This window comes from Abramis brama, assembly GCF_963993115.1.
Source record: "Abramis brama genome assembly, chromosome: 6".
NCBI classification, from domain to species: Eukaryota; Metazoa; Chordata; class Actinopteri; order Cypriniformes; family Leuciscidae; genus Abramis; species Abramis brama.
This window is the reverse complement of record NC_139968.1, coordinates 29,117,711-29,140,137: the sequence shown is the minus strand read 5'-3', so window position 1 is coordinate 29,140,137 and position 22,427 is coordinate 29,117,711. Positions and strand designations below refer to the sequence as shown.

The following is a 22,427-nucleotide window of genomic DNA, read 5'->3' as shown; positions in this document are numbered from 1 at the left end:
CTATGCTCAAATTAAATAATGTTCTTGTGTTTGTGCATTAAAACTAAAACAGTTGTGTTGACAGAATTAGAAAAAGTCATTTCTCAAATTTACACAACTCACTTAAGTTAAATTAACGAAATGCAGTTGTGTTACCGCTGCAGTACCGCACTTTGGTCAACAGGTGGAGCTATATTTGCGCATGCGCAAAAATTTCAAAGAACGTTAATGCGTAGCTCAAAGTTGAGATCTCTTAGCACTCGTTCTCCATTTTGTGGGAATCAAATCATGCTCAAACGGAGGCTGCAATCAACATTTTGTATTTATCTGGACCAAAAGGTGAGTTATTTTACTTCCTATCCTTTAATATTGAGGCTGTCAGTAAATTAGAATAGTCAATCGCTGTTTTTGTTGGTATTTATTGAAGTTGCTTTAGCACTTGTCCTCAAGTGGTGTTGTTAGCTGCTAGCGTTTTTTAGCTCTTATGTGATCTTTTAAACTTGCTGAACTTTGATAATATTTGAATTCACCCATACAAAAAATGGCAAATGACCTTATTTTTTTTTATAAAATTGCTAGTTAAGAAGAGTTTCTCCATGTTGTGCCCCAATACAGCAGTTGTATCTAGTTTTAGTATAAATTTTAATAACTTCCTTAATGTTGAGCATTTTTATTTAATGTCAAATAATAACTCTGAAACTTTTGAAACACAGAATGCATAGGCATATGGCAATAAACACGTTTGACACTGACTCGAGTAAGATGGCATCTACTGTAGCATCTGGTAAGCTTATTAGGTCATCCAAAATAATTTTACTACAGTTTTTTTTTTTTTTTTTGTATTATTATTATAGACTCACATCTTCATTTTTGTTTCCTCAGAATTTTGGAGTCCTGCATGTGACGTGCATAGATTGTGGCTCTTCTCAAACATCCAGATCTAAGCTTTTAAAACACTTCAGGTTGGTACATGGACACAGACAAAGTTTTAAAAATGGAATTCGCTGTGGTCCCACATATGCTCAATACTTATGCAGGTTATCAAGGTGCTGATGGACAGAACATTTACGCACAGGAGACATGAGATGATCGAAGATCTGCGTTTCGTCACTGAATTTAATAACAGATAGCCAGCACTCTTTAGAGGTAAGTCTTTATAATGTAATGTCATCTGTGATGAATTACTTGGATGGTTATTGTATGCAATTCCAAATTATAAATTGAAGTATTTTAGATGTAATTCAGATAAATGCTGTTAAAGAAATACTGTTAGTCTTGGTATATGATAATATTGTAAAGACTCAAATTTATCAGCAACCAACCTGATTTGTCCTTTTTGTTCATTTCTGAACCCAGCTCCTCAAAAATTTCAAAAAGACAGAAGGAACAGCGGTAAAGAAGATCATAAGCATCCTATCAGTTATGGATCTGGTATGTTCTGTTATATTCTTCATCATTTTTTATCTGACAATAATTCACTATAGATTAAAATAGTATACCCAAAGATGAACATCATTTACTCTGCTTCATGTCACCGAATCCCTTTTATTTTTTGCTTTTCTAACTAAAAAGGTAAATTATGTGGTTGTCCTGCTCATTTCTGTCCATGCAATTAAAGTCAACGGTGAGTTCCTGTTCTGAAGCTTCTAAAGTCACATGCAATTGTTTGATGCTATTGAAGCTTCGGAAGAAGAATTCACCATTGACTGTCATTGTAATGACAGAAATGAGCAGGAAAAACAGGAAAAAAGACTTTGGGAGTTTGAATGACATAAATGTCAGTAAAAAAAAAAAAAAACAGAACTTTTGGGTATCCCTTGAATTTTTGTATATAAGCTCTGGAATGTTAATATGTACATGATTAATTCTGTTTTAATTTCAGAGCTTGTTCGTCTCTTTACCCTATTTCTCAGCAGCATCAGATTTGTGATTTATGCACCTACAATTGGAACAGCTCTGACATCCAAGATTATTTAATGGCTTTTCTGTAGCAAAGCTTTTGGTTTAGAACCACTTATTACTTTTATTGTACTGGTTCTCTGAATTTTGAGGCCCTCACAGATGCAGTTGCAGATAATATTTTTTTTGGCTCTTGTAGAAATAACTTTGGCATAATTTGTGTTAATTCTTCTGAACACTGGCTTATTTGTCTCATTGTTCAGAATGACACCACTGGGAAAAGGTGAATTCATCTTGAAAGCACTTGCTGTTTACCTGGCCCTCTCAAACCTTGTGAAGGAGTGCATGGTAAATTTATATTTTACATTTATAAAAAATCTTGTATGTTTCTCTAAAACCAACTCCCCCTTTCACCCCTGATCTGTTTTTAATTGTTACTTTATGTATTTTTTTAGGATGTTGAACATGAAGTCCTAACCTCAATACGCAAGACCACCTTAGGAATCTATGTGGTCAAACATGAAGGAGCAGAGGCTACAGATCCTTACAAAGATGTTGGCATCATGATTTACGGCATCTAAATACATGACAACCTGAACAATGTGCAGAAGTGTGTTCTTCGATGCTTGGTCTTATTTACGCCTGAAAAATAAACTCTTGAAATCTGAGGTTAGGAACATTTCTGGTCTTTCTATAATGTTGCACTGTTGACTGTTACAGTACTTTTGTTTCAATATCAACCATGTTACATTCCTTTGCATAATAGTCTTGTTTTAAACAACTGATAAATTGTTTGCTGCTTTTTTTGCAGAACACCTTTATAAGTAATGATTGATAAATCCTTTCACCTAAAGGCAATATGCTTTTTTAAAATTATTTATTTAATTATTTTCTTGAAAAGTGAAGGCAGTCTTTACAGAGTAAATATTGTGTACATGTTCACGTTGGAAATGTTTGTAAAAATGTAAACAAAATTGTAAAAAAAGAAAAAGTGAATGTATTCATTGAATAAACTCATAATGAAACTGGATTATTTGTGTTGGTTGAATGTAAAAATATTAATTTTAGGATAATTGAACTTAATTAACTTAATTGTTTTGGACACAATTAAGACTGTTAACCTTATTCAACTAAACGGCATTGGATTAACCTTATGTAATTAACTTAAGTTTATTGAAATAAATAATGTTACATAAATCCAACATAACCCAGTTATGTGGGACCGGTTGACATAAAATAGTTAATTAAAGCCAACATATCATTTCTTAGAGTGTAGAAATTGTCTATTATCTGCTATTATATGTCTTTTCCCTTCACATTTCTGTCTTTGAATTTAAATTATTTTTTTATTTTTTTTTACTTAAAATTAAACCTTTTTATCTTTAATTTTAGACTTGATGGAGGAGAAAGCGGAGAGTGAACAACTGAATTAAGTGGAGGAGAAACATCATGTCAAAACTGGACAAATCTTTGAGTTGCTCACCAAAAAGAAGAGCTTGTCCTCAGTGTGGAAAGAGTTTCCCACACAAAAAAAGTCTTAAACGTCACATGGGTGCTCATACTGGAGAGAAGCTGCACACATGTGATCAGTGTGGGAAGAATTTTGCACAAAAACAAACCCTTATTAATCACATGAAAATCCACACTGGAGAGAAGCCGCACACATGTGATCAGTGCGGGAAGAGTTTCACACGCAACAGAAACTTTAAGGAACACATGAATATCCACTCAGGAGAGAAGCCACACACATGTGATCTGTGTGGGAAGAGTTTCACACACAAACCAACCCTTATTAATCACATGAAAATCCACACTGGAGAGAAGCTGCACACATGTGATCAATGTGGGAAGAGTTTTGCACAGAAAAGTCACTTTAACGAACACATGACGATCCACACTGGAGTGAAGCCACACACATGTGATCAGTGCGGGCAGGGTTTCACACAAAAAGTAAACCTTAAGAGACACATGAAAATCCACACTGGAGAGAAGCCGTACACATGTGATCAGTGCAGTAAGAGTTTCAAACATGCAAAATCACTTAAATTACATCTGCGTTCTCATTCCGGAGAAACACCATTTAACTGTGATCAATGCGATAAAAACTTTTTTCGGGCAGATTCTTTAAAGAGGCACCTGAACGTTCATTCAAAGGAGAAGCCTCACGTGTGTTCTTTGTGTGGAAAGAGTTTTTCAGAGCTTAGTGTTTTAAAAGTACACCATAAAAGACACAGTGGTGTGAAGAATTACATGTGCTTTGATTGTGGGAAGACCTTTGTTACAGCTAATGCATTGACAGTGCACCAAAGAATTCACACTGGAGAAAAACCTTACAAGTGTTCACACTGTGACAAGAGATTCAGTGAGTCAGGATCTCTGAAAAAACATAAGAGCATCCACACTGGAGAGAAGCCGCACACATGTGATCAATGTGGGAAGAGTTTTAGACAGAAAGGATCCCTTAACAGACACATGAAAATCCATACTGGAGAGAAGCCGTACACATGTGATCAGTGCGGGAAGAGTTACACACGAAAAAGAAACCTTAAAAGACACATGAAAATCCACTCTTAAAAACTCCAGACTGAAAACGCAGATGTAATTTAAAGGGATGGTTCGGAGTAAAATCAACCTAGGGTCCTTTGTGTAACGATCACCAGCTGGAGTACCTTCGAGAGCCACCAGAGGCCACTCCACACTAGACTGTGATCACTCCTTCAAACACTACATTTCCCATAAAGCACTGTCCGGACTCATCAGCACTCATCTCTTTCACCTGTTTCTCATCACCTTGTTTCACTCACACCATAAATACCTGGTTTTCACATTGATTTATCGCGAAGTCTTGTTGTACTGTTAGTCTGCATTTCTGAGCGGTTTTCCCGTGTTTGTTTTCTGTTTTTGACCCTGGACTGTTTATGGTTTCTGACTCTGTTCTGCCTGCCCCTATCTGGATTGTTTATTGGACTCTGTTTATTGCTGCCTGCCTTGACCACTGCCTGTTTACTGGATTACGAGTTTGGATTACCCTTATTTAATAAAGCTGCGTTTGGATCTATCTTCGTGTCTCGGAGCATTCATAACACTTTGCACCATGACCTCGAACCAAACACCCCCCAAGAAGCTTTTTTTCCTTGGTCGAGGTCCCAATTGTTGGTTAAATTAATTCATTTTAATTGTTAACAACAATTAACAATTAAAATGTCCTTATCAATGGGTACACACATTTGCCATAAATGCAATGGATACCTAAATTCTCTGGTGTACTTTTTGGGTTTTAGTCAGCTACATTGCATGCATTTGAAAATTAAATAGGTAAGCTGTGTGTACCAAAGTAAAAACAAATGAGAAATTGGTTACATTCGTGGCAGTCCTGTCGTAAATCCGAGTCTCCCACAGCAGCAGATACTACTCCAGAGAGTACAGTGTCACCCATATTTGAGGCAACTCTCTGCTCAAAGTGTGTAAGTTCATCAACGCCTTTACCACTGCCTGTTCTGCCCACACTTTGTCGGTGCGCAACAGTTCTCCGTTTAACGTCCACCTTTATAATCAGACCATTTCTTTTTAAGGTCATTTACAGTGCGACTTTCATATCCCACCGCATTGACGGCATCAGCCAAACACTCCCACTCATATTTTTTCCTTTTGTTATTAATTCCGGAGGACATATTTTTTCTCATTTCTATCTCCGATAGTAGCACCTCCAATTCACTCTCTGTAAAGTTTCGTTTCTTGCCGCTTGCTTTAGCCATTTTCTTACTGCTTTCTTTTGCCAAAGTGGAGTCATTACCATATTTAAATTGATTTAATTAAGGGAGGAGACTGGGTGGGGCGTTGTGCTCGTGTATGTGCGCTCAATTTTACGTTAATTGGGATGTACAAAGAGAATATGCGTGGGGTCCTTCGTACGCAGAGATTCATACATCTGTTTTTTTGTGCGTACGCACATTTAAAGCTTTGTCCGTACACAATGTTTTAGTATGAATTCAACACAAGTCTTTGTACACGAGGCCCCTGATGTGCTCCCAGTAGTCACATTCAAATCCAGAATCAATACACATCTGTTTAGCTGTGCATTTACTGAATGAGCACCGTGCCACTGTTCACCCGACTGATTACACTATATTTTATTTCTGCATTCTCCGTTTGATTCTATACTGTATTCTTCCTTTTGATTCTAAACTGAACTCAAATGGCACTGATTGATATGTTGAACCGATGTTTTGCACTAAATCCTGTGGTGGAGTTTGAGAGGGATTGACTCATGACGGTCAAGGGAACACTTTGGTGACTAGTACAGATTACTAGTCTGGATTGGTACAGATTACTAATCTGGTGGGCTCAGATAATCCACGGTACTATACTGAAAATCCACAGAAGAATACTGACGTCATGTGGAAATCTCAGTGTCAAAATAAGATACACCGGTGTTTTGCCAGATGAGAAGTTTATTCTATGTATCATCTTTTTACTATTTTAATTCATTTTACTCAAATTCAATTAATAACTGTATCATTTATCTCTGTTGTTTCATTTTATAAACTGCTTTAATTCCCCCTGCTTTTATTTTGTGTTTTCTATGCAAAGCTCTACTAAAGTGTGATTATTATAATACCTTTCTAGCTTTTGAATAACTGTTTGAATTTCCCTGTTTTATTTTGTGATTATTTCCTCTCTATGTAAAGCACTTTGAATTGCCATGGCGTATGAAATGTGTTATATTAAGTCATTAATTTTTATTTAAATTAGCACTGGTTAAAATTCATAAAGCAGGAACAAGATATGAAACAATATTTATTAATAATACATAATAATATATCACAAATATCAAATTTTATTTCATTTGCGTCCTATGCTGGTTAATTACGATGTTTAACCTGTTACCATAACACTGAACAACTAAATAGTGTGTGACATAATAGAACTTTATGGGGGGTACAGCTGATGATACACACGTCTCAACTGTCCCCCGCTGGCCACCTCGCACGTACATTTCTATAGATTTTGCAATTACCTTGCATGACACAATACCATGAAATATGCCAATTTTTAGGACACAGCATAACGTTTGTGGTGATACCAGTTAGCCTACGTTTAACAGTCACATAAGGATAATTAGCTATTCATTGTGGAGAGAGCATGGTGAAGAACGTCTTAGAAAAAAAAAAAAAAACTTTCCCGATAGGCTATCATCTACGGAGCCCGGGAAGTCACCTGTGGGAAAAAAAAACAATCCGTGGCGACGGTTTTGCAATCCGTCCGCTCAGTTTATAAACCGTACTTACGAATTCTCAAACTGTTCCCTCGGTTTAACAAATCGTGCTCACGGGTTAATAAACCGTACCCACGAGTTTCTAATCCGCGCTCTCAGATTTGTAAACCGTGCCTTCAGTTTTTGCAATCTGTACCCACAAATTCATAAACCGTGCCCATGCTTTCGCAATCCGTTCCCACGGGTTTGTAAACTGTACTCACGGATTTGTGGCTCGCCCTCATTTTAGAAGAACACCAGGAGACCGTTGTTAACGAATCATATTTTATATTGTTTTATTAAATATGAAGTGGAACACATCAAATTGTCTTGCGTCTGCATGTTTAAAGTGATTCGCAATTGTAGCGGGTATGGGGTGGAATATAGGCTACTATTTTATATGAATGACGTGCATCAAAATCTTTTGTTTATTTGTGATAATCTTAGCACTTCATTATTATTGTCTAACCAGTATTATGACTGATATTTGACGAATTGCGCTTTGTTCCTATTTTGTAAGTTTTGGACAAAAGCGTCTTCTAAATATGTAGCCTAAAATGTAGGCATAATTAAAAATAATAATAATAATATAATTATTATTATTATTATTATTATTATTTGATTTTATAACTATAAATGAATTAACTTAGTAAAACAGTAATATGTTTTTCATAAAATAATTTATCAATGCTTTATTTATAGGCTATAAACTAACCTTTTACAGTTTTGGATAAAATAGGCCTACATTTTTTGCTTTTTGCTTAAAAATAAAGCATTCATAAATTATTTCATGATAAATGTCTGTCTTATTACTGTCTTAAGTGAACTTATTTATAGTTATAAACTCAAATAATAATAGGCTAATACTACTAATAATAATAATAATAATTATTATTATTATTATTATTACATTTTAGGCTACATATTTAGAAGACGCTTCCGAAACTTACAAATAAAGGAACAAAGCAATTTGACAAATTTCAGTCATAATACAGGTTAGACAATAATAATAAAGTGCTAATATTATCACAAATAAACAAAATATTTTAATGCACGTCATTCATATACCCGCTACAATTGCGAATCACTTTAAACATGCAGACGCAAGACAATTTGATGTGTTCCACTTCATATTTAATAAAACAATATAAAATATGATTCGTTAACAACGGTCTCCTGGTGTTCTTCTAAAATGAGGGCGAGCCACAAATCCGTGAGTACAGTTTACAAACCCGTGGGAACGGATTGCGAAAGCGTGGGCACGGTTTATGAATTTGTGGGTACAGATTGCAAAAACTGAAGGCACGGTTTACAAATCTGAGAGCGCGGATTAGAAACTCGTGGGTACGGTTTATTAACCCGTGAGCACGATTTGTTAAACCGAGGGAACAGTTTGAGAATTCGTGAGTACGGTTTATAAACTAAGCGGACGGATTGCAAAACCGTCGCCACGGATTGTTTTTTTTTTTTCTCCCACAGGTGACTCCCGGGCTCCGTAATCTTCGGATCGGCGATGCGTCCGTTGTTCAAATTTCCCGCGATCAAAGAGGACACATACACATGTGAACAGCAAAAATCACAACTTCTACCCTTAATGGCCAAACGGATCTTTATAAACGTCCACATTTATTGCAGATGAAATACAACATAACATTAATCAAAGTTTAACCTGATAAATTTTATTTAGTCACTGACTCAAATCTATCTACCCCCACCCCCGAACCGCGTCGTCGCGCGCATATCCGCCATGTTTTGTAGTTTATTTAAACACTTTTTACTCATGTTTGTAGTTCCTCCTCCAAAGCAGCCTTTAGAATGTTATATGTGTACGCCTGCACGGATGACGGATCCACACTTCGGAAATAGTACACCAGTAGACGGGGACTTCTGGCATAGGCTACTCTTTTAAACATAGGCCTAATAGGTCCTATACTTTGGGACACACTTATTATTTAATCTCGCATACACTTTAGGGTGGATATGAACATTCATTGGACGCATGTAGTCATTCACTCAACGTTCAGACTGAGGTAAGTTGAGCTGTTCACTAGCTCACTGTACCTCGTATAGTAGCCTATTTTAAGTGTAAGTAACATTTTTCGAGGTCATTTCTGTAGTTTTCTTTGAGTATAGTGCCATTTATGTGTCTTTTTTGGCGTCTGCTGACTAAACAGTTAGCGCAGCAGGCATATGCTGTGAGCAGCATTGTGAGAAACTACTCGGCAAGAACTGAAGCTGAGTTCCAATTCGCCTAAATACTACGACCTAACAGTGTACTTTTTTTGTGAGTAAAAAGTACATACTTTTGAGTGTACCTACTTTTGAGTGTACATACTTTTGAACGCACACCGCGACTGTTAACAAAACATTTTACATTTCATTCATTCAAAAATGGTTCTTGCATCACTGCAAAACCCTTTGGAACCTTTATTTCTAAGAGTGTACAAGGGAATCTATGTATACTGTAGCATGCAATACAACTATGTCCAATATAATTTTATTTACTATTCCCATCTTTTTTTCCACAATACATTTACAATGTGTTTTACCAAATTGAGGAGTGAAGCAGGGCGTCGTCGTAGATCAACCAAACGCAGGTCGTTTGTGAGGCGGCTGGTTCTGACGTCCATGTGCAATGTGTGTAACGAAAGCTAACGTTACTTTTTTTCTGAGTTAAAATATTTAAAGTTTATAGTATAACTATTGTTTAACGTATTTTATACTTATGTATAATACTCAAAAATACCCCGAAAATGAACCATGTTTTTACTATAGTAAAAGTGTAGTAACCATGTTTCTTTGGTTGGACTGATAAAGTTAACATTTGTACAGCCACAGTATTACTACAAATAAGTCAGTCTGGTTAAACTACGGTTAGTGTAGAAAAAGGTGTTTATTTTCATAAGGGTTTATAGTAAGGTATAAATCTAAGACAGAAACATCAAAAGAAATACATAAAAAAAGACACTTGCAGTCTTGCATGACACTGTACTAGACTAGAGCCTTTTTATTTATTGTTTTGTAGCCTGATAACTCCAATGAGGCGCTCAGTATCTTCATCGGACCCTACAAGATAAACATGGTACTTTTTTGGCACAACATAAACCCATTAATATTACGAGACAATAAAATATAACTTAAATTAGGGTTAAACATTTGAATTCTTACACTTAAAAACTGAGGGCGCATCTCCGCTGCTGCATCTGGCTGCCATGTTTACATCACCACAAAGCTCCTCCCTCCCGCACGCAATGGGTTGTGGGCAATATTAGCCGTTAGAGTGTGCATTGATCTGCACTTCGAATTCTAACCGGAAATAGTAGACCATCCGGGTATCTTTTGAATACTCATTTCAACATACTACGATTTGGGACGTACTAATTCTAGTTTCGCATACTATTTAGGACGGATAGTATGCGAATTGGGACTCAGCATGAGTCATTTTTGTGATTTTATTATTTCGATATTTGGATTGATTGATAATATTAGTCCAAACAGGAATTGGGAATTGATCTCAAGCCGTGCTGCAGTGATTTTATTTCATTATTTCTCTTTTGACGTTTACGTCGTTAAAATTTATATTTTGAATACGTTATATATTGAGCCAGTAAAGAGGACTTATACATTCACCAGGGGTAGCCTACTTGACACTGGAAACCGAAAACTACGCCCTGACTTTTTTTTTTTTTTAAGCAAAAGGGTTTTATGATCATTGCTTGACCAGCTAAGACCAGCCTGACCAGCTAAAAAAAGTGTCCAATAACCAGCCAGAAGTCCAGTCCAATCAATTTAGGATGGTTTTAGCTGTGTGTTTTCTTACAGCAGGGCTATTGTACTGTAAAGATTGGTGCCATTTGTATTTTTTTATGCATTATTGATGTTTTAGTCATCTCTGTTATTGAGTAGGCCTAATAATAGTTTAATAAGTTGGCAGTTTTATACTCGTTCGGCTATCCTGACTCATAATCTGTTTCTACCACAAACACTTAGAATAAAGTCAGATCTCTGCTGATGTTGCTGTACTAATTATTTCACGAGTGTGACTATTAACAGAGCTTCAGTTTGCAAGTGGTCTGGTGTCAGCAGACTGACCCATCACCACTTTTGATTTACATGATATAAATCTCTTAATTTTATTATGTAGAGTTATGTAAAAGGCATTGCAGCTGCACAGTGAGCACAGAGAATGACTGGCTCACTCATTGGCTGTGCTGCAGCAACTGCACATCCAATGGCGAAGGCGCCAATGAGTTAGCCCTCCATCACTCCACCGGCCCTTTTGAGACCCTCCATCACTCCGCCAGCCCTTATTGCCTCAGATTGTGAAGCACAGCGCAGCACTCAACAACCTCAGGCACAAAGGCATGGCTCACCTCTGGCTGTGAATAAAAAAGGGCACCAGTGTGTTTTCAGCATGTCAAAGCCTCGCTCTAATATGCTTCGCTCATGGCATGGGAGTGCTTGCTGTTGAGACGAGTCTCACAGGGTTCAGTTCAGGCTCTCTGTATGAGGTGATGAGGCAGATGGTGTACTCTGGCAACGATAGCCTTGTTGTCCCTTTCCCATCCATGATCAGATTCCAGTCTGACTACAGCAATGAGGGACATGATGGACGGCAAAGGTGGTCCGCTGTGTTGAGATGACAGTAGGATGTGGGGTTCATCGCCTGTAAATACATGATTAATGATTTCATAATCGAAAACAAAATAAGATTAATATCACAAGCCTAAAGTGTAGGATGTTGGAATGTGTAGTGCTGTCCTCCATCGTCACTAATTAAGCAGGGACTTTTATGTTGTATCTCTGCGTGAGAAAAAATCAAATTTTCTATTCTTGAGCACATCTTCAAACTGCACAGTGATAACGTCTAGAGCGAGAGTGAAACCTGAGTGCTGAGCACTGAACACTGAGGTGCGGGGTGGGACGGTTAGGCCACTTTTCTCTTTCTTTCGGTGCATCCTTAATGAATATTGAACTTGTATATTTTAATTGTTTAGTAATCTACTGATTCAATACTTTTACTTAATACTTAATCTCTCATATCTCCATTCATCTCTTTGTTCTGTTTTCTGTATTTCTTTGTATGGAAACACTCTGCGTGGGATCGTTTTTTGCACTCACATATTCACACTTGTGCATTCCTAGCTTTTGAAGACTAAAATTGTTATCTAATATTGTTTTTAGTATTATTATTACTTTTTATTAATATTCATAATCAGTAGTAGTATGTACAGTGAGGAAAATAAGTATTTGAACACCCTGCTATTTTGCAAGTTCTCCCACTTGGAAATCATGGAGGGGTCTGAAATTGTCATCGTAGGTGCATGTCCACTGTGAGAGACATAATCAAAAAAAAAATCACAATATATGATTTTTTAACCATTTATTTGTATGATACAGCTGCAAATAAGTATTTGAACACCTGTCTATCAGCTAGAATTCTGACCCTCAAAGACCTGTTAGTCTGCCTTTAAAATGTCCACCTCCACTCCATTTATTATCCTAAATTAGATGCACCTGTTTGAGGTCGTTAGCTGCATAAAGACACCTGTCCACCCCATACAATCAGTAAGAATCCAACTACTAACATGACCAAGACCAAAGAGCTGTCCAAAGACACTAGAGACAAAATTGTACACCTCCACAAGGCTGGAAAGGGCTACGGGGAAATTGCCAAGCAGCTTGGTGAAAAAAGGTCCACTGTTGGAGCAATCATTAGAAAATGGAAGAAGCTAAACATGACTGTCAATCTCCCTCGGACTGGGGCTCCATGCAAGATCTCACCTCGTGGGGTCTCAATGATCCTAAGAAAGGTGAGAAATCAGCCCAGAACTACACGGGAGGAGCTGGTCAATGACCGTTTCCAAGGTTACTGTTGGTAATACACTAAGACGTCATGGTTTGAAATCATGCATGGCACGGGAGGTTCCCCTGCTTAAACCAGCACATGTCAAGGCCCGTCTTAAGTTTGCCAATGACCATTTGGATGATCCAGAGGAGTCATGGGAGAAAGTCATGTGGTCAGATGAGACCAAAATAGAACTTTTTGGTCATAATTCCACTAACCGTGCTTGGAGGAAGAAGAATGATGAGTACCATCCCAAGAACACCATCCCTACTGTGAAGCATGGGGGTGGTAGCATCATGCTTTGGGGGTGTTTTTCTGCACATGGGACAGGGCGACTGCACTGTATTAAGGAGATGATGACCGGGGCCATGTATTGCGAGATTTTGGGAAACAACCTCCTTCCCTCAGTTAGAGCATTGAAGATGGGTCGAGGCTGGGTCTTCCAACATGACAATGACCCGAAGCACACAGCCAGGATAACCAAGGAGTGGCTCTGTAAGAAGCATATCAAGGTTCTGGCGTGGCCTAGCCAGTCTCCAGACCTAAACCCAATAGAGAATCTTTGGAGGGAGCTCAAACTCCGTGTTTCTCAGCGACAGCCCAGAAACCTGACTGATCTAGAGAAGATCTGTGTGGAGGAGTGGGCCAAAATCCCTCCTGCAGTGTGTGCAAACCTGGTAAAAAACTACAGGAAACGTTTGACCTCTGTAATTGCAAACAAAGGCTACACTCAAAAAAATGAACGTGGAAGGTTGTGCACTTTACATAATATATTTATATTTAGTTTACTTATAATAATTGTGTTTGTTGACTTGAAATGTTTTTTTTTCTATTAAGGTCCATGTAATTATGTCTCAACTTAACAGTACAAAATCCTAATGCGTTGTCTAAACACAAACCATTTATGTTAAGTAAAAAATTCTTACATCAGATGGTGGCAGTATAGTGCAACGCCAACTGCCATTTTGCCCTAACTTAATTTGATTGTGTTCAATCTGCTTATATGTAAAAATTTAAGTTTACTTAATCCGTTTGTGTTGGATTACTTGAATATTTGTGTTGCATTAACTGAAACTTGGCTGTGCTTGTTAGTTCCCAGCATGCTTTGCATATGGTTGAATTAAGAGAGAATACATTTTAAAATTAAGTGTTATTTTATGTTTTTTTGAGAAAAGGGGAAGACTTGATTGTGTGTAATTGTGTTTAATGTCCAATTACATTGGAATGATTAGAACCATTTAAATTACAGTGGGTTACCATTGTGGAGAAGAGTGGAGCATTTTGTTTGACTGTGGACTGATTCAGTTACTTTCAAATGCTTTGGTTGAAGGAACATGTAAATCTTCGCATTTAAGATGCTAATATGTGTTACTGCAAGCTGATAGCTATTTATAGTCTATCAATTTAATTATGTGTCACAAAAATGTATGAAATATTAAATAAGTTGGATGCAAATTAAGTAAATTAGTTGGTCCAAAACATTGCAAATTAGTTGGGCTGACACTATTAAATTAAGCTGTGCCCAACCATAGTAAATAAGTTGAATCAACCTTAATAAATAAAGTTGACCCAACGTAAGTACATTAAATTGGAATAACAGAATTGCATAATGCTGAAATAAAGCAAGTTAATCATGTGGAAATCCTTTCCATGATTTTTTTATGTTCATTCAAAGAGTTATTTTTTTGAGTGTACTGTACCAAATATTAACATTGATTTTCTCAGGTGTTCAAATTATTTGCAGCTGTATCATACAAATAAATTGTTAAAAAATCATACATTGTGATTTCTGGATTTTTTTTTTAGATTATGTCTCTCACAGTGGACATGCACATACGATGACAATTTCAGACCCCTCCATGATTTCTAAGTGGGAGAATTTGCAAAAAAGCAGGGTGTTCAAATTCTTATTTTCCTCACTGTATCTGTGTTATAATTTTTATATATATTTATAATCATTTGTAATCATTGTATTTTGTGAATCATGGAGGAGAGACTTTGGGAGACTTTGAGTGTGTTGAAGTTAGACTGAAATGTATGTGCAGTTTTTTCACCGAGCATAGCATAAGGAGATACATTGTTAATGGGAACCACATGTTCTCTGGGGATTCACTGTTTTAGTCACATTATAATCATGTGTTTCACATCATGTGTTTCTCTGATAATGCAGTTTTCTGGTCAGCATATACAATAACTGATAGTCTTTGTCTATGGCAGAGAGATGACGAGATGTTGGCTAGTACTATAAAACCAAGCCCTGTTGTCAGAAAGGCAGAGAAGATGACTGAGAAGTTGAATCAAGACCTTTGTTTTATCCATTGTCTCTTCCTCCTATGTCTTATATATAATAAATAAGAGATCTCTTGCCAAAATCACTGGTGTCTGCTTCCATGAAATCAAACAGGGGAAAGCAAGATTTTTAAATCCACACTTTAAAGCAGGGCTCAGTAGTTTCGGGATTTCTTCGCTGTATTCTCGCTTTTTGCTCGCAGGTTTCTCTCTAGAGCTCCCCCCACAGCTTCGGAATAGATATTTGACAACACTGTTGTAAAAACTCGTTGGCGATTCTCAGACACCAGAAGCTAGTAGATCAACGACATCAAAGCAGATGGGACATTCTTTAAAACATCTTCTTCATTCGGGTTCAAACAGCGTGAGGGAGCGCAATAATGACAGCATTTTAGCAGATTTCTTTTGGCCGTAAAGCAATTGTTTACATCGCGAGACCTGATATCACGCGATACTTCCTGACGCGGCGGCCGGCGGCCCGGCAGCTCAAAGTTGCAAGTGCGGATTTTCCGCTCACGGGCACCAGGGGGGTGCGAAACGACCACCATTCAACCTGAAATAATATAACAGATCCAATGACTCCGAAGCTGTTCAGTTAAGGTAAAAAAGTTACTTAGAGCACCTTTAAAGGGATACTCCACTTTAAAATGAAAATTCTGTCATCATATACTCACTCTAATGTTGTTTCAAACCTGTATGAATTTCTTCCTTCTGCTGAACAGAAAGGAAGATATTTAGAAGAATGTCAGTAACCTAGTGCTGGGCGGTATGACCAAAAATCCACATCACAGTATTTTTCTAAATTACACCCGTTTCACGGTATATGACTGTTTTTTTTTTTTTTTTTTTTTTTAAAGCATGACTCGGTGTAAAACACATTTTTCATAGCCTGACTACGTCAGACTTCGTACTTCCGCTCAATTTCATTTCGCTTCTGTAGTCAGTCTGAGACAGCGTCATAGCTTTCCGTTTTCCTCCGGCCTGAAAACAGCCGACCAATCAATGAACAGAGGGCGGGCCGTGACGTAGACGCTGATTGTACCGTGGATGCGTAGATTTACTTCACATAATCTGCAAAAGTCGTTCACAGCCATGTTCACTCCGGTATTTCGCTCGATGGTTTTGTTTTCGCATCATACATGTGTTTACAGTGGAAGTTCGATGCGGCTGAGCATGCGCATAACACACGCCATAACCAAACGTTATGTGATTGGCTTACGGGTAACCAATGATTTTAAACTTAAGACAAGCGCCCCCCGCGAGAAAGAAAACGCTTTTCAATTATGATATGCCAGACTCTGTCTACGAAGCAAAGCGAAGTAGCAGAGTTTGGTATTACCAGGCTACATTTTTCACTGAGGCCCTGTTTACACGAGAACGCTCGCGGGTGAAAACGTAAAAATATTTTATCAGATGTGCCTTTCGTTTAGACGGCGACGGCGTTTTTGGGGCTTAAAAACGCAAAAAAGTGAAACCACCCTCCAGAGTGGAAATCTTAAAAACGCTCCACCGTCGCGTTTCCATTTAAACGGTAAAAACGCAAAAGTCTGCTAGACAGTAAAGGCACCGATCAGTACTTCACATTGCCACCTAGCCGCCTGGAGTGCATACTACATTGAATTTCACACACTTTTGCATCACTGTATGCACGCAGATTTTCCCCCCATAACGCTCGTCTAAACGCAGAGTAAAAAGTGATCACTTTGGCGTTTTCTCTTCAGATCGTTTCCGTGTAAACGTGGCCTAAGTGAGAGAGGAAATACTGCACTAGATTGACTTAGAATGCCCTATTTTACAGTCATGAGTGAATATTGTAGAAAAAAAAACATATATTGGTATATATATATTTAGAATATTGGTTTTTTGATGGCCGATGCCGATGCCGATATCTTAGAGAGCAGGGTGGCCGATGGCCGATATAAAGCCGATATTTTTATATATATTTATTTTAATCAATATTTAATAAATTATAAATAAATTATAAAACAAATTTTTTAAATAATCATGCTTTTATACTTTAGATGGCAACTTCTTAAATTTGCAATCCTATTACAGTATTTTTCACATAGTAATTGTTTAGAAATATATGAATATGTGAATAAAAAGTATGTAAACACTGTAACAGGGCTCTCAGTGATCTGGTGACAAGATAATGCTAATTTTACATACAGCACAGTGAAAACGATATAAATATGACACAGTTGGCAACTGGTTATATATCAGCATATTTTAAAGCAACCTTCAAAGTCACGCTTTACGTGCATCACCACAGTGCAACAGAGAAAAAGGACCCTCTCAAACAGTGTCGTGCCGCGCCGCGTTCCGAACGTTATTAAACGAAAGTAGAAAATTTTTTATACAAAAGTATAATAGTTTATAAATTAATGATATGCTGATATAAATTAATGATAAATTAATGATATAAATTAATGATATTGTGGTATTTTAAAAATTCATATCATAACAAAAATAAACACTGGTATTCGGTATGAACCGGTACACCGCCCAGCACTACAGACAGTTTCTGGTCCCATTGACTTCCATAGTAGGAAAAAAATATACTATGGAAGTCAATGGGACCAGAAACTGTCTGGTTACTGATATTCTTCTAACTATCTTCCTTTCTGTTCAGCAGAAGAAAGAAATTCATACAGGTTTGAAACAACATGAGGGTGAGTATACGATGACAGAATTTTCATTTTAAAGTGGAGTATCGCTTTAAAAACAATATTTGGAAGATTATTATGAATTAGCCTATTCAAGTTCCATGGGCATATCATTAATTTATAAACTATTATACTTTTGTATAGAAATTGTCTACTTTCTGCTATTACATCAGAGTCATTTTTGTATTTTCCCTTCACATTTCTGTCTTTGATTTTTTTTTTACTAAAAATTAAACCTTTTTATCTTTAATTTTAGACCTGATGGAGGAGAAAACAAAGACTGAATAACTGAATTGTGGAGGAGAAGCATCATCATGTCAAAACTGGACAAATCTTTGAGTTGCTTACCGAAAAATAGAGCCTGCCCTCATTGTGGAAAGAGTTTCCCACACAAAAAAAGTCTTAAACTTCACATGAGTGCTCATACTGGAGAGAAGCTGCACACATGTGATCAGTGTGGAAAGAGTTTTGCACAAAAACAAACCCTTATTAATCACATGAAAATCCACACTGGAGAGAAGCCGCACACATGTGATCTGTGTGGGAACAGTTTCATAAAGAAAGCAGGCCTTAAGGAACACATGAAAATCCACACTGGAGAGAAGCCGTACACATGTGATCAGTGTGGGAACAGTTTCATAAAGAAAGCAGGCCTTAAGGAACACATGAAAATCCACACTGGAGAGAAGCCGTACACATGTGATCAGTGTGGGAACAGTTTCATAAAGAAAGCAGGCCTTAAGGAACACATGAAAATCCACACTGGAGAGAAGCCGTACACATGTGATCAGTGCGGGAAGAGTTTCGCATATGCAAACACATTTAAAGTACATCTGCGTTCTCATTCCGGAGAAAAAACATTTAACTGTGATCAGTGCGGTAAAAACTTTTTTTGGGCATATTCCTTAAAGAGGCACCTGAACGTTCATTCAAAGGAGAAGCCTCACGTGTGTTCTTTGTGTGGAAAGAGTTTTTCAGAGCTTAGTGTTTTAAATTTACACCAGAAAAGACACAGTGGTGTGAAGAATCACATGTGCTTTGATTGTGGAAAGACTTTTATTACAAATGATGAAGTGAAACTGCACCAAAGAATTCACACTGGAGAAAAACCTTACAAGTGTTCACACTGTGACAAGAGATTCAGTGAGTCAGGATCTCTGAAAAAACATAAGAGGATCCACACTGGAGAGAAGCCGTACAAATGTGATCAATGTGGGAAGAGTTTTGCACAAAAACAAACCCTTATTAATCACATGAAAATCCACACTGGAGAGAAGCCGCACACATGTGATCTGTGTGGGAAGAGTTTCTCACTAGAAGTAAACCTTAAGGGACACATGGACATCCACACTGGAAAGAAGCCGCACAAATGTGATCAATGTGGGAAGAGTTTCACACTAAAAGTAAACCTTAAGAGACACATGGACATCCACACTGGAAAGAAGCTGCACACATGTGATCAGTGTGGGAAGAGTTTTGCACAAAAACAAACCCTTATTAATCACATGAAAATCCACTCAGGAGAGAAGCCACACACATGTGATCAGTGTGGGAAGAGTTTCACACACAAACGAACCCTTATTAATCACACAAAAATCCACACTGGAGAGAAGCCACACACATGTGATCTGTGTGGGAACAGTTTCATACACAAACTAACCCTTATTAATCACACAAAAATCCACACTGGAGAGAAGCCACACACATGTGATCTGTGTGGGAACAGTTTCACCCAAAAAGCAACCCTTACTAAACACATGAAAGTCCACACTGGAGAGAAGCCGTACACATGTGATCAGTGCAGTAAGAGTTTCAAACATGCAAACTCACTTAAATTACATCTGCGTTCTCATTCCGGAGAAACACCATTTAACTGTGATCAATGCGATAAAAACTTTTTTGGGGCAGATTCCTTAAAGAGGCACCTGAACGTTCATTCAAAGGAGAAGCCTCACGTGTGTTCTTTGTGTGGAAAGAGTTTTTCAGAGCTTAGTGTTTTAAATTTACACCAGAAAAGACACAGTGGTTTGAAGGATCACATGTGCTTTGATTGTGGAAAGACTTTTATTACAAATAGTGAAGTGAAAATGCACCAAAGAATTCACACTGGAGAAAAACCTTACAAGTGTTCACAATGTCACAAGATATTTAGTGAGTCAGGAGATCTAAAAAAACATAAGAGCATCCACACTGGAGAGAAGCCACACACATGTGATCAATGTGGGAAGAGTTTCACACTAAAAGTAAACCTTAAGAGACACATGAAAATCCACTCTTAAAAACTAATAACTTAAATTACATCTGCGTTTTCATCCTGGAGAAAGACCATATTACTGATCAAAGAACAAATCGCTGAAGATCCACCTGAATGTTATACACAGGAGAAGCCTCACATGTGTTCTCTGTGTCGAAAGAGTTTTTCATGCCTGGGTACTTTAAAAATATGCCATTGAGCAATATCATTCAAAGTTGTCACAGTGAACAAAGTGAAGGGAGTGGATTGGAATCCACTGCTGTTCCAATGTATTTGTAATGAGTGATTATAATCAAAGTATTAATCAATATTTTTCCTTCTAAATATCAAATGAGTTGAATGACTTCTCTGGAGATTTTACTTTGTTATAGAAGTTACCAGTATGATTACTGAAATGTTCTTTTCATGTATTCTTTAATGTCAGTATTTGATATTTGAATGCAGTAACATAGTTTGCTTATTTAGCCCAGCTTCCAGAAATGAAATGGAGACATGTTTTGTGTTTGAGAAAGGTCTTCAACATGTTAAAACATATAGGGGTCATTGAAGTCTATAGTTTAAGGGACCATTTGTCAGTTAAAGCCTATATTTTCCATTAAGACTAAAGTGTCCTATCCTGAGAGTAAGAACTTATCTTGATGTTTTGAGACGAGACTCCTGTTTATAGTTAAAAGCCTGGCCAAATCCAACCTTGGAAAAGATGTGTGTCGGTGTGTGTGTGTGTTAGTCGTCTTGCTCACAGGTTAAGGAACCACTGGCATTATTGGAGATTGACTGAGTTGTTGTTCGAGACATGCTGGCACCCAGCAACCCAAATCTGGGACCTGGAAGGTCACGACGTGCCTGACTTCAGGGTCTGAGTGTCAGCGGCATAATCTATGGAGATATGCTTCTGTCTATCTGTATATGTGTGGAAAATTACTGTTTATGAATTTCTTAGCCAATCAGAATCATTCAACCTGTAAGCAATGATGTAGCTTAGACCTTGGAAATGGTATAACTGCTGTGATCTTTGTAACTGTAAGCGGGGCGGCCTACGAACTCCTGTGTGAGTCTTGAAGCTGACTTCTGCTGATGAAACTGCAAACTATCTTCAGTAAAACTTTTCTTCAATTTTTTATAATTCTGACTCCGGGTCTTCTTTCAAACATCTGGTCCTTGGGTCCTAAACTGTTTACCCCTATAGGCCGGGAGCCAGGTCCACTCCTCAGGATGTTTTTTGCTACCTTTTTTTCACTATTATTTCCTATTATCTTATACCTTGGGCCATCACAAGTTGATAATGAGCACCCCCAACTCGGCCCCGTTTGGTCTCAGGGGCCAAAAAACACCCTTTTTGGGAAAAGCTTTTGGTGGAATGATGTAATTGTGAATATAAAGGTACTGCAGCTACATAAATGGCCATATAACCCTAAAATTTTGCATGGTGTATCCTGACACATAGGGAAAACTAGCAGAAAAAGATTCTGGGCATTGCTGCCTTTTTTCTGTCAAATATCACCCTCAACATACCCCACAAGACTAAAAAATGGCTGTCCGCCTGACAAATTGTCATCAAAAGTGATCATTTTTCATCATCATTTTATTATATATATATCACTGCCTCAAATGTACATGAAAAACTTCCCAAGTTTATAAGCTTCAACTTAAGTCCAAGATGACCTTTCTATCTAGAGGATTATAGCTGGTATAACCAAAGTTATCCACTGTACCTCAAATCGGAGAAAACAGAACTTTCAAGCATTACCATTCCATATTGGATTAAGCATATTTTTTACATATGAACAATGTCTTAAACAAGAGTTGAGACTTGACTTATGAGCTATACTATATGAAATGAATTGCATGAAAAGTGAGCAATGTTATGCCCCTAGGTCAGGGCTATTCAATTAGCTTCATTCGAGGGCCGGATTATTAAATCGAAATGTTGAGGAGGGCCGGTGGGTTTAGCTTATTTATTGAAACATTATTTATTACTTATTTAAACATAACAGTATCAATAAATAAGGTAAAGTAAACCTAAAAAAGTATTGTATTTACTTGGAAATGTGGTACCCAACAGTATGCAGATTTATGAGTATTTAATAAATAACTTATTTACAGCTATGTACAAAAATATGAATTATACAATATCATAGCTATACTCACAGACGGTGAAGATCTCTTTCATTATTCGCTCAAGGGTAAAAAGAAGATTGAAATGTCTGAGCCGCGGTATACTGTTGGTGAACACAGTGC

At 37.4% G+C, this 22,427-nt stretch overlaps 1 protein-coding gene and 1 long non-coding RNA gene across 3 annotated transcripts; both read left to right on the top strand.

Annotated features, from left to right (window-relative positions):
• The first annotated feature begins 209 nt into the window (after positions 1-209).
• On the top strand, positions 210-2,908 carry LOC311085700. The gene is made up of 7 exons (XR_014606903.1): positions 210-318; positions 693-763; positions 862-941; positions 1,017-1,125; positions 1,336-1,410; positions 2,142-2,226; positions 2,334-2,908. It is a non-coding gene; the product is annotated as an uncharacterized lncRNA (long non-coding RNA).
• A 6,069-nt stretch (positions 2,909-8,977) lies between these two features.
• Positions 8,978-21,312, top strand: LOC311085635 (uncharacterized protein). Of its 2 annotated transcripts, XM_084118177.1 has the most exons (3): positions 8,978-9,162; positions 17,905-17,941; positions 18,192-21,312. In XM_084118177.1, the coding sequence occupies exon 3, from the start codon at positions 18,250-18,252 to the stop codon at positions 20,212-20,214; it is 1,965 nt and encodes a 654-aa protein (XP_083974303.1). In that variant the 5' UTR covers positions 8,978-9,162; positions 17,905-17,941; positions 18,192-18,249; the 3' UTR covers positions 20,215-21,312. The 2 variants fall into 2 exon arrangements, with proteins under 2 accessions (XP_083974303.1, XP_083974302.1); XM_084118176.1 differs by lacking the exon at positions 17,905-17,941.
• The last annotated feature ends 1,115 nt before the right edge of the window (positions 21,313-22,427 follow it).